Source organism: Rhinolophus hipposideros (genome assembly GCF_964194185.1).
Source record: "Rhinolophus hipposideros genome assembly, chromosome: 5".
NCBI lineage: Eukaryota > Metazoa > Chordata > Mammalia > Chiroptera > Rhinolophidae > Rhinolophus > Rhinolophus hipposideros.
In genome coordinates this window covers 71,526,597-71,547,523 of record NC_138051.1, presented here as the reverse complement: position 1 = coordinate 71,547,523, position 20,927 = coordinate 71,526,597, and the positions used below count along the sequence as shown (strand labels likewise).

At 43.7% G+C, this 20,927-nt stretch overlaps 1 protein-coding gene across 3 annotated transcripts in view; it reads right to left on the bottom strand.

Annotated features, from left to right (window-relative positions):
* Positions 1 to 20,927, bottom strand: part of LOC308498435 (protein farnesyltransferase subunit beta) — a 73,017-nt gene that overhangs the window by 27,428 nt on the left and 24,662 nt on the right. For all 3 annotated transcript variants that reach the window (XM_081050462.1, XM_081050461.1, XM_081050463.1), the window contains exons 2-4: positions 19,311 to 19,375; positions 8,932 to 9,004; positions 6,550 to 6,641 (exon numbers count right to left, since the gene is read on the bottom strand). In XM_081050462.1, coding sequence (XP_080906588.1) covers positions 6,550 to 6,641; positions 8,932 to 9,004; positions 19,311 to 19,375 — 230 coding nt within the window. The remainder of the gene's footprint in view (positions 1 to 6,549; positions 6,642 to 8,931; positions 9,005 to 19,310; positions 19,376 to 20,927) is intronic.

Genomic DNA, 20,927 nt, shown 5'->3' with positions numbered 1-20,927 from the left:
TGGATAATCAGAGAAAGGAGATAGTTTTGTGGACGTTTTTAACACCAATTAATTGTCATAGAGAAAATGAGTTTGTTCCTAACATACGTTCCAGAGCTTCATCGATTCTTAGCGCATTTCCTGGGAACAAGTAGCTAATAAACTCATGTTCTAGCAACAGCCGGCTGCACTAACATACAAAAAGTATTCTATGTCACAAAAGCAAAATGTTTTAGCACATTAAAGAAAAGAGTCACCTAGTTATCTGTTCCCTTTCCCAGCTCCCAAGACAGAAGCGTGCCCAATGAAACTGTCCTGACCCAGACCCTGAAATGAGCTGGGGCTGGAATGCAGCAGACACCTCTAAATCATGCCTCCACGCCAATCTCCCTCAGCTGACACGCTGCACCTGACTGCCCGTGGGGCTAGCCGGGGAACCAGGACTGGGCCTTTTCTGGACTCTCAGACACTTCCATATCATGGAACATTCTGATCCAGAGAAGCCTTAAGGAACTGGCATGTTGACCATGAAGCTACCAGCTGTCAGCAGCAGGACTCTTAGCAGTTCTGAAACCCAAAATGTGAATGATACGTCTAGCTATCAAAAGGGGGAGAAAAACTTATCTCAGAGACCAGAAATTCACCAACTAATAAAAATAAAAATATCACAAGCAGTAAATATTGTGCAAACAGCAACAGTGGCAAACTTTGTAAAAAAAACAAAACAAGTATTCATAAGTCAGTCATTTAGTCATATGACTTTTTAGTCATATGATCTAGTAGATCAATTTTCTTTCAAATCAGCAAGGCATTTTATTCTAGGCTATGTGGCAATTACCAACAAAGTAGGAAAGTATCTTCTAGATAGGGGAGATTTTCTAATCCAAAAAAACGTGTATCAGAATCATTGGTAAAGAATACACAGAGGCAGGCTTACTGAAGCAGGAAAGAGCCTGGGCCTCCATAGTTTTGTCAAATTCCCAGGTGATTTGAATATGCACAAAGTTTGAGTATCATAAAAATTTGCTGTGCAATTAGAATTACTTGTGGGATTTTTAAATTATTTTTTTAATTTATTGGGGTGACAATTGTTAGTGAAATTATGTGGGATGTTTTGAACAAACCCCAATGCCCAGGCCACACCTCATAACAATTAAATCAGAATAGCTGAGGTTGGGACCCAGGCGGCAATAGTTTTTAAAATTCCCCATGTGACTCCAATGTACAACCAAGTATCAGCACTTTTTAAACTTGAGGGTGCAAAGAAATCACCTCGGATCATGTCAAAATGCAGATCTGGGGCCGGCCCGGTGGCTCAGGCTGTTGGAGCTTCATGCTCCTAGCTCCGAAGGCTGCCGGTTCGATTCCCACATGGGCCAGTGGGCTCTCAACCACAGGTTGCCAGTTCAATTCCTCGAGTCCCGCAAGGGATGGTGGGCTCCGCCCCCTGCACCTAAGATTGAACACGGCACCTTGAGCTGAGCTGCCTCCCAGATGCCTCAGTTGGTTGGAGCACGTCCTCTCAACCACAAGGTTGCTGGTTCGACTCCCGCAAGGAATGGTGGACTGCGCCCCCTGCAACTAGAAACAGCAACTGGACCTGGAGCTGAGCTGCGCCCTCCACAACTAAGACTGAAAGGACAACAACTTGAAGCTGAACGGCACCCTCCACAACTAAGACTGAAAGGACAACAACCTGACTTGGAAAAAAAGTCCTGGAAGTACACACTGTTCCCCCAATAAAGTCCCGTTCCCCTTCCCCAATAAAATCTTTAAAAAAAGAAAAAATGCAGATCTAATTCAGTAGAGCTACATGGGCCTGAGATTCTGCATTTCCAGCAAGTGCCCAGGTGATGGCAATGATGCTGCTCCGGGGATGTCACATTCTGGGTCGCAGCGCCATAGCTCTGCTCTGTCCAATAGGCAGACACTAGTTACAGGAGGCTATTTAAATTTTAACTTAAACATTTAGCTCCTTGGTCACACAAGCCACACTGCAACTGCTCAACAGCTACATGTCGGCAGAGGCTACTACAAAATACACAACATTGCCAGTATTGTGGAAAGTTCTATTGGATACCACTGCTCTATCATTCAACTATTAAAGAGAATGTAAAACTTGTAAGAGGATCAAGTTCAAAGCAAGAGTATCAATATTTTACTGTCAGCCTCACGAGGAGTGTACTCAGACTTTTAGGTGCTAGTTGAGGACTGACCTAATGTGCTTGATTCTGGACGTCACTGTCACCAACTTGGATGAAGGACTCAAAAGCATGTATAGTGACTGATACAATAATGCAAAACGAGCAGGAATTACCTCCAAGGTAAAACTTCAAAGTTCAGACTAATACAAAACAAATCAGAAGCCAATAAGAATAAAACAAAGGAAACAGGTACAAGTAGCAAGTAATACACATACTTAGGGAACACAGGAGTGGGGGATGAGTAAAGTATGTAAATGTAAGATGGGAACGCAGCAGAAAAAGCACCAGAAGTTAGGGCCCATGCGTTGGGAACAACAATAACAAAAACACTAGTTAAAAGCCTCATAAACACAGTATTGGTCAGAATTATATTTGGCTCAAGCCTCCATTTTTCAACTCAAAGGAAGTTCAGATTCGAGTTGTAAAAACAGCTAAATATAAAAATTATTAAAAGGCTTAATGTTACAGGCAAGCAAAGAAAAATGAGGAAACGACCCAGCAAAATACCTCAAGTATACAAAGGATAATTATACAAACTTTCTGGTAAATAAACAAACATAGAAGCTAATCTGAAGCAAGACGATTTTAGGCGAGATTGAAGAAAAACGTGAGCACCAAAATATAGGTTACCACAGACAGATTTCAGGCCTAGGGTAAGTTACCAAGATTATAGCTTTGAAAATAGGAACAGTCATCCTTGAGCAGAATGGCTCAGGAGTAGAGGCAAATGCAAGATGACATCAGGCTTCTCCTGGTACGGAGTCTTTCCAATTTCATACTGTAAAACAGCTTCAGTTTAACACTACAACAGAGAGGAAAACGCCTTTCCTAGGTAGATACAGCCAAGAACAGGTGAAAGGCAGCCTCTCTAGGTGATTCCAGAAGGCCAGGGCTGCCTGTAGAGTGTGGCAGGTACCTGACTCCATAAAGAGCTGGCAGTCCTCGGCATATTACTGTTTTGGATGTGTGGTCAAATCTAAAGTTGGTTATTTTAGAGCAGGGTTTCTCCACCTGGGTAGTTGTGACATGTTGGGCTGGATAATTCTTTGTGGTATGGACTGTTGTGTGGAGGACATTTAGTGTCATCCTTCGCCTCTACACACTTGGTGCCCAAGTGTGCCCAGAAGACAAGACTAGATAAGGTGTCTTCATTAAAAGGTACAAAAACAAAGTATATTTAAATGTAAAACTTAAAAATGTTTAAGGAGTTATTTGGAGAGAAGCTATTAATAACCTTTTGAAAGAGAAATAATATATTGACACACAAAAATGTTAATTTAATCTTTGGAAAAACTTTATAAGCAGGAAAGTCCTAAAACAATTTTTTCAGTTAAAGACAATTTTTAGGTCTTACAGAAAATAAAAACCTAACTTAACAGTGCAGTGGTCTCCCTGTCATTTCCATTTTACTCCATGCACTTCATGCAAGTGTCTTGCAATAATAACAAAGCAGGGGATTCTCATGGAAGGATCTGCCTTCAGTGCTAAAATCATTACCAAAGCAAATGTACTTAGTCTGGTTCCAAAATGTTAATATTTTTAGGTAAACATGTATGCATTTGTGAGTACAATCCCTTAAGAGAGGCAAGCTAAACTCGTACCTACGATTATATGATTCTTGAAAGGTTTGACACCAGCAGTAAGAACCTGGCCCTGCTGGCTTCAGTCAGCAGTCACACTAGCTGACAAAAGTGATTGTGTCCACTGGAGGGAACTCTGTGTGCATATTGTTTCCTAAACAAATAGAAGCACAAGAGGAAAACAAAACGGGAGAGAGAAGTGTACTTGTGTATGTGTTGCTCACTAGGTGAGGGAGTGGGGAGAGAAGAGGGCAGGAAATAATAAAACTCCAGAGCTAAACTCAGCCTCTAGGTCACCTTAATATTTGTAAAAAAGAAGAAAAAAGAACCTAAACACATTTTCAAAGCACTTCTTTTCCCTGTGCAAAATAAATAAAAAGGCAATACCCTATACCAGATAGTCTAAAAAAAAAAAAAAAAGTCCACACATTTTTGTAGAAGTCACAAAGATTTCTCTGTATCTTACTAAAAATAATTTATTTCCTTATAGGTCAGAGCTACTAGGTTCTGTTCATAACAAATATGATCTGCACCTAGAATTAATTGCCTGCTAGGCACAAAACAAAAGACATTATTATTGGAAAGTCTAAGTAATTCTTCAAAAGTCTGTTAAATCAATGCTCAGAAGAACCATAAGCAAAGCTTTTAAGGCAGCCATGAAACAAAAATTCTGTCATTAATTATTAAGTGGTCCTTGAAATTAGGACAAACCAGCTTTGCAGTTTTAAAACATTCTTTTAATTACAAAACAATAAAAGTTCATTGTAGAAATTTTAGAAAACGCAAATAACCTTAGAAAAGAAAAAAACCACCTTCAACTCCACTATCCAGAAATAACTACTAGCGTGTGTGTGTATGAGGGTGTGTGTGTGTGTGTGTGTGTGTGTGTACCTCTGGTTTTTCCTATGAATATAATCATCTATATTTTTAACCTATCAAAGTGAAATCTTTTTAACAATCTTTTGTGCTTAAATCATGAACATCTCTATATAAATATACACATTTATATATACATCCTTTATTGAGGTATAATCAACATTAGTTTCAGGTGTACAACATAATGATTTGATATTTGTATATACTGCAAAATGGTCATCACAATAAGTCTAGTTAACAACTGTTAACTTTTTAATTTTTAAATGACTACATAATATTTTATTGTATGTGTTGCACCATAATTTACTTAAACTTGTACTTTAAAGCATCCCCTCCTGTTTGTGGTACTTAGATTGTCTCCAATTGTTCAATGTGAAAATCCCGTTAAAGGGATGCTCTCTTCCTATCTGATTTTGCCACAAAAGCTGCTCTGACACTTATTTCCTCAGAAAAGACTTACCTATAAAACACCAAGTATACAACCTAGAAAAAACTCAAAATTGATGCTGACCCAAGGAACCCCCTTATCACTATCTTCCCTTTTCAAATCTGTCTATGTCCTCCTCTAGGGGGCATCTGTACTTCACTCTCATAATCCCGGCCATTTCCTCCTTCTCTCATGTACGACGTTCCCATTCCCCTACCGAACACCCTGATTGTGTATGTGTGGGGGGCGAAACCTCCCAAACAATCCACAACCTCCAACTGGTATTTCAAAAACACATGGGCCTTTATTTTAACAATTAAATTCCTGTGACTGCAGAAACTGTATCCAACTCTCCTTCCAGAGCTAGAAAAGCAACTAGGCCGGCAGCATCATGATGAGGAAGACAATGCATATTTTTCCTCTCCCTCAGAAAGCACCGTATGCATCACAAGGGTTAATGGCCGAATTCTTTATTATCTTCCCTATCCACATTCATCACAAGACACCCTGCCCAGGAAGGCAAGAATGAGAGGTTATTGTTAAGACAGAATGAATGAGACAATGTGTGGTTCTGTTCCCCTGACCTGACAGGGTGACCCATGCACTGTGGCCAGGGAGGGGCACGACTAGCCTCTAAGCATCCTGGCACAGCCACCTCTATGTGCTGTGGAGAAATGAACCTGGCGCAGGGGCCGCCCTTCCCAGACTCCCGTCCCTCAGGAACACCATGGGGGGTGGCGAAGCTCAAGTGGCTGCCGAGGGACATGCCGTCTCTCAGCAAGAACTGGGGCATTGGATCCAATTGCTGGCTGCCCTCTCCTCCCCCTGGCATCCCTAAGACTGGAGTGAAGAGCAGTCTCTTCTTCTTTAACATCTAAATCGTGATGAGCGTCTAAGGAGGAGGTGCCACGCTGAGAAGACCATCTGCACCTGCAGTTTGGGAAGAATCTTAGTTGCTCAGATCTCTAATCAGAAGCAAACTGTGAGTCATGGCGTTTGCACACCGGGACGGTAACACATCTGGTGCCATCAAGAGCTACACTGTCCTCCAGGCATTGGTGACGGCGGACTTCTGTGGAGGTGTTTAGGGAAGGCAGACGCATTTCTGTTCACTGGGTTGGCACATGCTTCCCCCCAGAAACTATTCAAGTGCATACTGTGCTGTCTGGCAAAACCATGGCCTCCGAGTTGATGAGGAAGGCTTTTCTCAAAGACCAGAACCAGAGCAAGAGAAAAAGCCACAGAAGAAATCAGCATCCTTCTCTTGGGAGTTCAAAGTCTTTTTCTATCCATGACCTTACAACAGGCTTCTAAAGTGGAGGCGTTTCGGGAAGTTACCGAAGGTCAAGAGAAGGGCATGGGTTTCTCTGAAGCACTCTTGTGTTTTTCATTTAAAATAAATGAAACAGAAAGAAAACAAAAAGCACCCCAAATTCACACTACAATTCCGGGGAACACTCCAGCTCCCCGAAGCCAAACTCACTCTGTGGCCACCGCCTGGGGGATGGGCTCGTCCAGCAGTTCCAAGCTGTGCAGAATCCAGTAGCAGAGCCACGGGCGGCTGGCATCCAGACACTGTGACAGGCACAGGGGAGAAAACACAGCCCTCAGTCAGAATCATCCCCAGACACTGCTGACAAGGAGACATCTGTCTCACTCCCTGCAGCCTGGCAAGGGCGAGCAGGGCACACTATGAACAGTCAGCGAATGACGGACGCTTTGCTTTGTGGCCAAAGCCAGGAGCTGAAATAACCATATGTGAGAAAAGGACAATGCGACGAAGATGTTCACCTTGAACCCGATGGGTCCTTCCCTGACCGGCACGGAAGGAAGGCTGAGCAGACGACTTCTCGCATGTGCAGCAGTTAAGTGCTACTATTTTCTCAGTGTCGACCCACAGAGATACGTAATCTCAGAAAAGGATTTCCTGGATTAACTCATCCACGAATTAACTACATATTTAATAAGTACCTACCTTGTGTCAAGCACTGTATTACATAGTGGGGGTGCAATAATGAATAAAATTCAGTTCCTATTCTTGAGATGCTTGGGATATGCAATGTGTGTAGTTATCTGGAGAGGAAAAGGGCACTAGACAGACACATAAGGATAATTACCTTATGTCTTTCTGGAACAAGATGGAACATAACACATATGTACCTACACCTTGATAAATACTGTAACAGGCAGAAGCAGTCCTGAGGGAACACATGAAGAGACCAACTAACTCTGCCTAGGGCCGCTGGGAAAGGCTTCCAAGGTGACGTGTGAACAGAACTTGATCCTAATTCAAGCTGTAAACATTAAGTATTCAAGGTCTAGGCAGGCAGATAATATTACTGCCCCTTTTTTTTACAGGTTAAAAGTACATCAATGAGGTCCAGAGAGATGAACTTTTTCCAGATTACAAAGACAGTAAATGTCAGAAATGAGACAAGAACCCAGGTTTCTGAACTCCCAAGCCAATGCTGTTTCCAGTGGCCCATGGTGCCCTCTTCATACATGTGCTATGGTGAGCTCGCCACCTGGGAGCAGTGGTGTGGTCCCCGAAGACACTGCTATAGATTTGGCCTGCCTGGGTTTGAGTCCCAGCTCCTCTTCTTCTTTGCTATGTGCCTTTGAACAAATTAATTCATCTTGCTGTGCCTGTTTCCTTATCTGTAAAAAATAAAGACTCGCCTACCTCATGGAGTCGTTGTGAGAATTAATGAGATAATGCATGGTAAGCTTTTAGCACACTGTTCAATGAATTGTTAGTTGGTAATGGTATTAACTGCATCAGGACTGACTGGATCCTAACTATTGAGGATTGAAATCCATGGATGTGCTCTGCTCGCTCCCTGGAGTGTTTTGTTTCATTGAAATTGGTTGCAACATTTAAGCATTCGGAGATTCATACAGAATCTAGACTTCTGGCTTCATTTAGGAGAGAGAGAGAGAGAGAGAGAGAGAGAGAGAGAGAGAGAGAGAGAGAGAGAGATCTCGCAACCTGCGTCTCCATTCCTAGATGGTAGCTATAGGCAGGAACAGAGTAAAAGCATGGGGCCTTGGTTTGCCTCAGTCTCCCCCCAGTCCACCTCTTATTTATGCTACCTGCTTGGGTCTACATTTGAGTTGGTCAATCCCTGTAGTAAATAATCAAATATATAACCCCCAAATAGAAAGCAAATTCAGAGCAGGCTGCTCTCTGTAAAGTGCGGCAGGAAGATTGGAGCCCTCCTGTTCATTCTCCCTCTGCCTGCCACTCAGCCCCTCACATTCCACTCACATTCCCCACTCTGGGGCGGAATGTGAGGGGGAATGCCACTCACATTCCCCCTCTGCCTGCCACTCAGCCCCATTCCCAGGACCCCTCCCCACATCCCCAGGGCCCCTGTGGAACACTAGAGACCTGAGGAATGTGAGTTTTACAGTGGGCATGTTGACAGTGTTAAATTAGATAGTACTCTCTGGGATTTATATACTGATCCTTTGGCCAGTGTAGGAATTAGATCAGCTTATAGGGCAAAGGATTGGGATGAACAGGTAACTGCCTCTTAGCTAGCTGTCAAGGGGTGTCTAAAAGAAAGCACATGAATCCCTCAGCCGTGACCTAATGGAGGAAGAAAACCCACCCGATCCAGGGTGCTCCATGATCTCTGCGGGAGGACAAGACAGGAAGAGACCTGGTTCTGCCCTTTCAGAAGTGGGGCTTCCAGCTCTGTGGGACCTGGCTCCTGTGTACCTGGTTCTTGCCAGAGCCATATGGTACAATGAGTGAACCTGCAAGAGGTCAGGCTCATAAGTCTTTTACGTTCAAAGAGAAAAAAGGGAGAAAGATCTGGCTAAGAATTTGATAGAAAGAGCTCCTGAACAGTGTGTTTACCTCATAGGCATCTGTCAGCTGCCGAAGGCCTCTTTTCAGGTAATGAAAGTGCTTCTCCCTCTGCAAAATGAGCCTGGAAAGACAAAGAGTTTGTAAACTTACTCTAATAGCATATGTTTCCACCCCGTTACAGAAAACATGTGCATATGAATGTGCACACACACACATGCACCTACACACTCTCAGCGTCACCACGTCCCCCCACAGTCAATGAATGGAAAACCAGCAACTTCTACAGCTCCCAAGGGCGGCTAAGCTAGAGAAAGGAGACCAGTATCTGAATGTCCCTGAAGTATCTGAAAATGTACTGGCAAATCTTCTGAGATCCTCTTCTTCATGGCGGGTGACTTCAGGCTGAGTAAAAAGCCACAACGAACACACACCGCCAGGCAGTGACAAACCACCCAGAAAGTTCCCCCAGGGTCTAACTGTAAACAGCTATCTTACGGCTCCCCAACCTGTAAGCAATTTAAATCTGAGCCTCGCCACTTCCCTGACTTGGTTAGCCTCTGTCATTGCAGTCATTTCTTCTGGGGTCACTTCTCTGAGGTTTGTAGTTTGTACCCTGCCTGCCTCTCAGTTATCCATCTATGATTCCCTCCCTTAAATTCCACCTGCTACATGACCCACAGCCTTGGCCAGAGGATCCTCTGTATTCTGCAGCCCATTGCTCTCCTTGGCACTGATGTGGGCAATACTGCCAGGACGGAATGCAGCACCCATGGCCACCTGCAAAGGTAGGCCAAGCACAGGCGCTGTACTTGGTGCTTGGTTTGGCTGAAGAGCCTGTGCAATTGCAGAAGGAAGGACAAAAACAGAAAGGCAAGACATTCACTGTACTTAACGATTTCAGAAATGAAACAAGAACCATTCTCTTTTCTAGATATTCAATTCAACAATTGTTTATGGAACTCCCACTATGCTATGCACAGAATAAGACCATTGGTGTAGTCTTTATCTCAAAAAGTCTTCCAATTCAGCACTGGAAAGGAAGTAAGGACAAAAGTGGCTACAATAAGAGAAAAACAACGGGTAGCTTTCATAAAGGAAACATAGATAAAATACAACTGAGGCTCTCAAGGGAGGGCCCGTCTCATTAAGAAATAAAAGAATGATCAGGAAAGGTTATGGAGAAGAGGTGAAATGTGAGGTGGGCAGTCCTGGTAGAGGAAGAAAAATTTTATAGGTTGAGGCGGCAAGAAGGGGAGGAGACAGTGAAAGGACAGTTTAGCCAGAAGGAACAGAAACAAAAGAGGTACAGACCAGCGCTGTCCAAAGAACTTTCAGTGATGGCGGAGACGTCCTCTGTGCTGTCCACCAGGGAGCCACTAACCACATGTGGCAATGAGCACCTGAAATGTACTCGTGTGACTGAGCAACTGAATTGTGAGTTTTATTTAATTTTAATTAAATTAAGTTTAAATAGGTGCAGGTGGCTGACGGCAGCTCAGGTATGAAGTGTGCAAGAGGATTTGGCCTGAACATTAGGAATGAAAGAGGAGAGATCGAAAAGGCAGCTGAAGTCCTTTCTGCAGGGGCCTGGGATGCCAGCTGAAGAATCTCTAGTCAATTTAGCAGGCAAAGGGAAGCCCTGCAGGTTTTGAGCTGAGAAAAAAGTGACCAGAGCTGTGCTTTAGAAAAATTATCTGACATCAGTAGGTATTCAGTATGTGTTTACAAACCGAACTGAATGAAAGCACTAAGTGGGGAGAGAGATGAGGTGGGAAGACTGGTTAAGATGAACCACTTTCTTTTGTAGGTATTCAATTGAACATATGCTTTTCGATCAATTATTAAGAGTCAACCAGGCGGGAAGTACTTAGAGTTCTTAGGGTTTAAACTGGCACAGTGACCCATGCTAAGCTGACTTCTGGATAGGTGGACTTTAAGGCACTGAAAGTGTATGCAGGTGAGGCTGCCAATCACACTGTTGGAAACACATGTGAGACTCAGGAGAGGGATCCAGGTGACACAGAAAGACTGGGAATCGTTTATCTGGATGCAGGTGACAGGTGAAGCTGCAGGAGTGGAGGACAGAGCAGAAAGAAAGTCTGAAAGCAGAAGTGGGGGATGGCCCATCTTTAAGGGCTGGAGGGGGGACAAAGAGCCAGAGGAGAGAAATAAAGAATATGACATAAGCAGGGGAAGGACACAGGCAGTGTCAAGTCACAGGCAAAACGGGAGGAGAGAATATCATGGAGGTATTTAGCAGTGGCAAATCCTGCAGCAAGATTAAGGGAAAAGAGGGCAAACCACAAAGTGGCTGGCAACCTTCAAAAGAGTTCAGGGGGTGGTGAGGGCAGATTCCAGGTCATAAAGAAGAGGAGAAGGCAGACTCGATTTCTCTTTCAAGGAGGTCCAGGGAGCAGGACTCAGTGAGCACCCCTCTGTGCGGACTGGGGGTCCGGTGCTGGGGTGGGTGCTGACTCTGCTCCTTCGTGCTACGCTCCAGAGGTGGACACAGCCCAGACCAACAGGAAATGTGGCGGGCTCTGGCAGCTCCCTGGAAGGCATGGAGGATCAGAACAAACTTCCAAAAGGACACCGCATTGAGTCAACGAATCAAGGAGACCTGAAGGACATGAGTCAGCCAGGCAAAATGCAAGGGCCAGACGGTGTTGCAGGAAGGGATCAACAAAGTACATTCCAGTGAGTTTAGTTCAGCTGGAGCCAAAGCACAAGGTAGTGAGCAGTGAGAAATCCGACTGGAGAGCTACAGAGATGGCAGATCATTCAGGACTTATAAATACTTTGGGAGTTTGATTTTAAATCAAAGAACAGAGTCACTGTGCTACAACATAGATGACCCTTGAAAACACTGTGCTAAGTGAAATAAACTGTCACAAAAGATCACATTTTGTATGATTCCGTTTAAATGAAATGCCTAGAATAGGCAAATCCATAGAGTCCGACAGTAGATTAAGTGGTTGCCAGAGGCCAGGGTTGGGATGGAAGTATTGGAAGGTGATGGCTGATGGTTTCTTTTTGGGGTGATGAAAGTGTCCTAAAATTAATGGTGGTGATGGCTGCACAACACCGTGACTATATTAGAAACCACTGACTTGTACACTATAAATAAGTGAATTGTATGATATATGGATTACATCTCATTAAAGCTATTACTAAAACAAGGAAAATAAAAAAAATTTTTAAGGGAGTCATTGACGTATTTTCGGCACAGGAAAGACATGGTCAGATTTGCATTTTCTAGATTACCGTAGCTGCAGCATACTGAATGGACTGGAGAGGGGATAAGACTCGTGACAGGAAACGAAACCCACAATCTAACAGTGCTTGTGGTGATTGTGAGTGGAGAAAGACAACAGAGCGGTGGCCTGCGGGGCCACTGGGGTGAGGGCAGGTGGTTCAGACAGACAAGAGGCGAACGTGCTTGAAGCAAAGCGGAGATGCTGAAATGCAAGAGCCCACATTCTACATTCTTGGAGACAGAGTGATGGGAGACAGTGTGAAATTAGACAGATACAGGACTTTGAAGTGGGGATGAGGGAAACCAAGGAGACTCAAGGGTGACGGCCTCAATTTTCTCAGGAATTAGAAGACAAGAATGTGGCAGAATTGTGGATTGGCCATTGTGGTGAATGTGTTAGGGAATCTATATGAGATGAATAAAAGAATTAGAAAGAAGTAGTGAGGGCCCAGCTAAAGCTAAGTAGTATACACTTTTGGTGAAGCCATTCAATAGGCAGTGTTATACAATCTTTTTTCCTAGAAATCTTGCTGGGACCCTTTAGCAGGAGTGAGGGGAGGGATGCTATGGTAAGGACTGGTAAGATGGGGGAGCAAGAAGGCAGAGGTGTGAGGGAACTGGCTGAGATCAGGGAATTGCTGGCCCCGACTGAGCAGGCTGGGTGTGGGCAGGATCGGCAGGATGAAAGAGAAGAACCAGGCAGGTCCCAGAGAGCATTCATGTGAGCAGGCAGGGACCCACTCAGGAAGTGAGGGGAGGCTGAGAAACCCAAGCAGGTGAGGGCAAGCACAGAATTTGGCGGCAGAACTCGGGACTTCTACCTCTGAATGGACCGATTCACAGTGGGGTTTTCTGTAGGTCAATTCTTCTCTGTCAGAAAAACAGTCAAAGGAATTTGAATATGCCAAATACCTTGAGTTGCTAAGCCACAGAGGAGAGAAAGGAAAACACTGTTCCAAAAGAGAACACTAGCCTCCTCATGTCAGACAAGACAGCATTAAAAGTTTCTTGTACATAAAATTTTGTGACCCTAAGTATAATGCTGGGGAAAGGGATGATGTGAGAAAGGGGGTGTACTTAGTGGAATTACCTGTTCAGTATGCCTGCCTACTCCCCTGCCTTGTAACTCAGTGAGGGGAGCTCATGTCAATCTAGCAGCTGTGCCCAGCAAACACAGAACAGGCTCTCGACATCTACAGAGGGTGCCAAAAATACACATTTTAAGAAAGGAAAACTGTCTTCATATTGTAATACTCAATATATACTGATAACAAAAGACGAATACAAGTCACGTTAGACTTCTGCAAGGACGAGAGGTGCTCAAAGTGGTTACAGTCAGCGTCTAGACACTTGTGATTACGGTGAACTACTGCTTGAGCAACGTTGATCAAAGTGTCCACTTGGATGCATTTTTTTGGCACCCCCGGTATTTGTCAAATGAATAAAAGAACAAAGGAATTGTAAAGCTAATTTCTGACTGACCAAAAGAGACTGTTTTCCCTAGATATATGTCCTTTTGAGATAAAGAATGATAAGTCTCCACAGGGAAGTTAAAATGCAATCAAGCGGAGAGCCCAAGGAGAGCGGTGATTAGACTCAAGGACATGTCTGCTCTGACTCAGGGGTTTGTTCTATCAGTTCTCTAGTGTGTTTTTACACATCACACGGCAGGACACCCATCAGCCAGAGGTTAACTTTCCCTATAGGACTTAGTATTTTCAGAGAGCTGAATTACATAACTAAACAAACTCTCCCCCTTTTTGGAAAAAAGAAAGAAAAAAAGAAACCTAGAGAAGGAACCCGTTTCTTGTCTTCTCTCAGCATTCCTTCTACCTGACAAGGAGCATTTCAGTCACTAGAAAATGAGAGACCTAAGACGCAAATGCTTTTCTACTTCTAGGGAGTAAGAGACACTGGCTTACTCCTTAGGATCTTTAAGTGACAAGAAACTACCTGAAGCCTCAGCTTCCCAGAAACATCTAATTGAAAGAAGCCTCAGTCACATTTTCTGCAGCTCCAGGTTGTTCCCTAGGGACAGGACCTGAGGACTCCCAAAGGCGACTCCCTGATAGCTCTCCTCCCATCTTGAACCTCTCTCACAGACAGACAGCCAGGCCCTAGGAGTCCTGCTGGGAGGGAACCAATGAGTTCTCTGTTTAGCTTATTTCAAAACCAACTTTAGCCACAAACAGGGGGAGAGAAGTTCCTTTCAGTGACCATTTCCACAAGGGAAACTGTTCTTTCATTTTCATCTGCTTAATCATAAAGACATACACACACACACACACACACACACACACACACACACACACACATACACACAAATGCTAATATGCGTTATTGTAAAATCCTGGAAAATGTTTCTTTAGATGTTTATCTAGAGCTTCAAAGGCCACAGTACCAAGTGACAGTTTTAACTTCTCCCTTGAGGTTTATGATTCTTTTCAATTGAAGGGACGTATATCCAGTTTCTTCTGGTCATCCAGAATCTGTACTAAGAGCCATATTGCCATGGATTAAATTGTGTCCCCCAAAGTTCATATGTCGAAGCCCTAACCTTCAGTGTGACTATATTTGAAATAAGGCCTTTAAAGAGATTATTTAAGGTTAAATGAGGTATGGTGACAAAAGATGAGGAAGAGACACCAGGTATGTGTGCCTACAGACACAGGGAGAAGACAGCCATCTGCAAGCCAAGGAAAGAGACCTCACAAGAAACCAATCCTGCTGGCACCTTGATCTTTGACTTCTAGCCATCAGAACTGTGAGAAACTAAATTTCTGTTGTTTAAGCTACTCAGTCGGTGGTACTTGGTTATAGCAGCCTGAGCAGACTAATACCCTTCCCATTCCTTTATTCTCAATTCACCTCTCTCAAAAATTCTTTTCTGTGTAGGGCATTTAGAAAAGCTAGAGCTCTTTCTCTTTCCTTGCTGAACAAGTCAGCCCTCAAGCCCTTCAGTTAGGTGGGGCAGAACGAGGTGTGCCCTGCACAGGAGTGGGACAGTGGGAGGGGAATGCAGGGTGTCAGCCCTCAAATGGATCAGGGGGCTGGAGACTGGGACACACAAGAGGAATCATCAAAGCAGTAAATGCATGAAGGATATTGGGAGTGCAGTTCCTCTGTCGGAGAAGGAACTTAGAAATATATGTGTACTGGGCAGGAATGTAAATCATATGTGAGGCCCCTGGGCTTCCAGACCCTTCACGATGTGCCTACACATACTTCTCTCCAATCTCATCTCACTGAGCTCCTTCTTTGCACTTGCTCTTTTTCAATCTCAGGGCTTTCGCTCAAGCTTTCCCTCTGCCTGGACCCCTCCCCACCACCTCTGACACCCGACAACTCCTACTCACCCTCCAGGTCTCAGTCTAAGAGTCACTTTCTCTGAGAGGCCTTCTGCTATAGACTGAATGTTTGTCTTCCTCCAAAACCCCTACGTTGACGTCCTAATCCCCAGAGGTGGGGCCTCTGGGAGGTGATCAGTTCTTGTGGGTAGAACTCTCCTGAAGGGATTAGTGTACTTTATAAAGGAGAACTCCCTCATGCCCCTTCCACCATGTGAGGCCATAACCAAAGGATGGCCATCCATGAACCAGGAACTGGGCCTGCACCAGACATCGAGTCTGCTGGTGCCTTGATCTTGGATTTCCCAACCTACAGACTGTGAGAAATAAATGTCTGTTGTTTAAGCCACCCAGTCTATGGTATTTTGTTATAGCAACTAGACCTCCCCTCACTTCCCAACCTAAACTACTTCTCCCTCTTATTCTCTCTCAGAGAATCCGTTCTCTTCCTTGACATACATCCCACTGGTAATTACCTACGTATTTGCATTTGTTTGTTTAATGGCCACCTCCCCGATGAGACTGGGAGCCCAGCAGGACCGAGGTCGGCCTCACTCCCTGTTCCCAGAGTCCAGCAGAGCGCCTGGCCCTGTGGAGACCCTCGGACACTATGGCTGAAGGAGTGAAGGATTGAATGACTTTAAATGAATATGGCAGACTGAATGACAGCAAACATACTTCCTCCCCCTAAACCTGGACCTTCCTGGAGAATCATGCCTTTGGTTTTAACAGATGGGATGACAGGGATTCAGTCCATTGTTGGCTCCTGGGAAGGTCTTAAACTCATCAAAGCCAGGGGCATCTCTAGTCAAAAAGCAAGCCTCTGCTACATAAGCAATAAGTCACTTGCGGGAGGGTGGGAGGGGAGATGAACTTGTTTGTAAGGATCTTGGAAAGAACAGTAAGAAGAACTACATCTCCTAACTGCTCAGGATTTGGGGAATTCTGAGGGGGCACCACATACAGGAATGGAAGGAAAACATGGAAGCACAGCAGGCACCTGTGTAAGAACTGCTTTGGGAGCTTCAACTCAGAGTATTTAGCTTCAGGTCAATTGTCAACACTTACCTTCAGTGCTCTACTGGCACTGGGTCACTGTCAATATTTCTCACCTCCAAGGAGGACTAGGCCACTTTTTCCCAAGGAAAAACAATTTTAAAGATATTTGTGAGCGTGGGGGAGGGGGAGAATGAGTGTGTATGCTAAGTTTATGCATTTCAGATTTCTTACTAAAGGTAATGTAATAAATGGAAAAGGATAAATTCATACGTGTGTGGAACAGTGAGAATAACTAACTATGGGGAAAGAAAAATTAACTTTTATGGGAAAGCAGGACACAGCTACACAAAACTGTTAAAAGCATGATCAAAAAGCTCCTTGGGACGGACTACCTCCTCCAGGATAGGATGCATGTTTCATCGGCTCAGAGAGAAAGGAAAATCATTTCTGGGATGGGGAATAACTGTAGAATGCACCCACACTCAGCTGCACAGCTTTGAAGTCCAGCCAAATCTGCTACTTGGCTGTGGCTCTGGAAGCCTGCCTCCCTGAGCACGGCTCCTGGATCCCTGGTCCTGGGCACGGTCAGTGGTCCCGGGAGTGTGTGTGATTCTACCACACCCGGTCAGCGTCGTGACCTCAGACAACAACATGGCATCTAGCCTTACTGCTCCTCTCTGAATATTCACGTTAGCTAACAGTACAGGATTATTACTACATTATAATGTCAGACTTTACAAATCTGACTACTGAAATGTTAAATACTGAAATTGCGATAATAGTTTAAAAGTTTGATAATTTTTTTAGATCTATCCTTATAAGTTTGTTTTGTGACGGCGATGTTTGGCTTCAGCCTTACATTGATATATTAATGTATATACTCAGCCATTCAGCCAAAACATGTAATATCTAATATATTACTTAGCATGCTGTGACGTAATAAGATGCTCATCAGCATCCTTTCAGACACTTGTTTTCATAGGCAACAATGATAAAATGGGAAATGTCAGATTCCTGACATAAACCCAGAGCCCTGATATATTCTATGTCCACAAAGGATCCAAACCAAAGAGGAACATTTTTGTTTCCCTCCCACATCAGATCTAAGACCTATGAATCATGGGATTTTACTCCTCTATTGTTCTCTACCACCACTCCCAAAACACAACTTCTTCCTCCCCGACGATAACCTCCCATTCTTGCTCTCAGCTCAGTAAGAATAAAAGAAAAGTCCAAGGGTTCTATTCTGATGGTGGGTGAACAAGGAATGTCAGATGATCAAAGGTCCCTTTGGAAATGCAAAGGACATGTATACACAGAGCTGCAGATAGTAGACGGTGACTCAGAGCTCAGTCAGGTGAGGCACCAGAATGCCACCGCTAACCACAAAGTCCCTCCTAAAGCAATCAGGCCCCTGACCGGCACCAAATCCCACCACCTCTGGGGAAACTGCCTATCCCAGGCAGACAGTTCAGGCAGAGAGTTCTTTCTCCTGGAGCATTTAAACAAACTGTCTTTTGCTAATCTCTAGTCGTGGCTCATGACAAGAATGACATTTCATTACTGAGGTCTGAGCTGTGGGTGAGTACAGAGCTTCATCTTAGCTGTTTGAGGGGAAGATTCCTCTTATGGGTATTTTCCTTCTTTCTTTCCCCAGGAATGGAAGATGAAGATAACATTCCCACCTATCTTTCCCTTTTTCCAATTTGCCTTTTCCTATCATTTTCCGTCTTAGCTAATCAGAATTTTCTGACGGAATTTGTTTTTCAAGGAAATAGTGGCAAAACAGAATGGTGACAAAAAAGACACAACGTTAACTCAGGCTAGAACCATTTGTAATGTTCTAGGAGGCAGAAGTACCCAGAGGCCAACGTTCCGGGAGTCTGTTAGGTCTCGGGAAGTCAGGAGACCTGATAAAGGTGGTGAGGCTGGCAGGCCCTCAGTTCCCATCCAGAGTGAAGCAGCCTAACTACACTTTGCTCAGTGGTTACCAAGGAAAAGTGCTGTATCATTAAGATAAAATGATGACCACATGCAGTTTTGGACGACTAATCCATTCTGATGGCGGAAATCTGACAGAGGATGGTTTCAGAGAAACAATTGGTGACTAGAAGGGAAATGCAATTAAAGGAATGAAATAACCTTAGGAAATCTTAGTGTGATACACTACAAAACTGGAAAAAAAGAGAAAATAAAGGTTCAAATTAAATAATAAGTTTCTGCTGATTTATAATACCCTTTATGGAATTTCCGACATCAAAGACTTAGAAGACTTCCACCTGCTTAGAGCCAAAAAAAACAAAAGGCATATTTCTCACTTGAAATTTCATCCTTGGGATCTGCTGCAGAATTACCAATGATAGCCAGGCTGGGAGAAGCTCCTTTACCACCACCAAACTTCTCACATTTTCCCAGTCAAATAATAATGTACATCAAAAGAATCCATCCTGTGCCATCCCCCTGGGCCCTCCATCTGTTTCAATGCAATATGAAAAACTTGAGAGTTCTGATCTGAACATCAGAACAACAGGTCACAAGTAAGCAACAGAATCATGAACTTCCTCTCTCCATCTTCACATCTCAGAGTTCAGGCCTCGAAGAGCATCCCCATGTAACACCTGATGGCTCAAGTTCAAGTGGAGCATCTCCTCTAAACAGCATTCTAAGAGAGGAAGGAGTTGGGGTCATAAGCATATCCAGGTAGCCAGTCACAAAGTCAAAAACGACCAGTCTCACAGCAGACTCATCCCCCATGGTAGGATAAGCTCAAGGAGGAAAGAAGGCGGTGCCTCCCAGACCCACTCAAACTCCTAACCACAGCTTACCTTGGTACAAAGTGGTTGAACTTGTAAGAACTGAAGACCTCTTGGATCTTTTCTTCTACTTTTGCCTGGTAAGGATGCAGGAGACGGGAGAGAGAAAACAAATATAGATAAGATCTCTATCAACTTTTTCTTCCTATCACCACAAATGCTTACTGGCTAGAGTTGCTTGATGTGTTTTTGTACTTCACAGCCCTGTAAGATTGCATTCAGGGGCTCTGCGGGAATGACAGGCTTAGACAAAGAGACAGAGAGGGAATGCCCTATACTATGCTGGCATCACAATCGACTTCTCCAGGAAACTAATCCATAATATTCAAACTAATAGCAGTCTGGCTCCCTGGCACCGGTTACTCAGGGAGCAGACGAGGACAGTTGCATTTTGCTTGAAAGATTTATTCTCACTTGCTTTATGAAGTTGTTTAGATATTCATTTTACTGGCCATTGTCAAATACACAATTAATTCCTGCCAAGAGTCATACTTCTTATTGTTTGAATACAGATTTAAATATAGATTGAACAATGTTAAAATCCCCTAAGAGATTTACAAGAACATCAATTGTAGAAACACCAAAGAAATAGCGTATCTGGTCATTGGTACTATCTCACACGCAAGACTAAAATGCAGGATCTCGGAGAGTAAGTCACAAAAGAAATCAGATCACCTGTGTGCTCTGAAGACCACACTATAATGTGGTCGCACAGTACAGCTTCTGTAAGGAGAGGGGATGCTGATATAGGAGGGAGTGGTTAACGGGACACAGCGTTTCACCTTCATCTGCATCCCTGATCTTTGTGGGGAGGCATGTCCGTGTTGAGATTTCAAGATGCACAATAATGTCCTCTCTGGGAAATTTTTAAAATGTATTATTTGTTTCTGAAACACTCACTGAGTCAGAGTTTCTCGTCCCTTTCACAAGTATGCAGGAATGATTTGCTACGAAAGGAGTAGTGATGTAAATCTTCTAAAATGGCAGTCAATCTCAAATTCATTTATATTTGGTATTTGCCTTTGAACATGAGTTTGAGGGATGATCTGGCTAAGAATGTACAATATTTCAAAAAAAACAGACTGAAGTCGCTGGGAGTACCTGACTCAGATGGAATCAGAAAGTTGCCCCAGATTCCTCATAATTCTTTTTCCATTCCAGACACTCACACAGGACTAATATAAAGCACCACTCTAAATGGAACACACAGGCTGCCTTTCTCAGTCAGGCCTTCCTAAACTGTCAGCTGATAGAAAAATACACAAGAAACGTATCAGTAAGATCACTAAATAAAGATTTGCCTACTATATAATGCTATATAGCTAAGTGAATTGATGAATTCTGAATGAAACAAAATCAAGTGGGAAGAAAACTCACTTCCTTTACCCAAATACAAGCTGACTCAAATCCACTTAATGTTCAAAGGCTAAAGGATGAGCCCGTCTCCTCCTCAGCATTCTGACATTTAGACCCTTAGAAGAAAAGCTCCAGCCAAGAACTCCTTAATGAGAAGTCCCACCTTCAGCTCCCACTCAGGCAACATATGTAGTCAAATCCTAGATGAGGAAAACGGAGGTTTATTTCTGAACTAAGATACATGACAGAAATACAGCAGTATGTATGTCATAA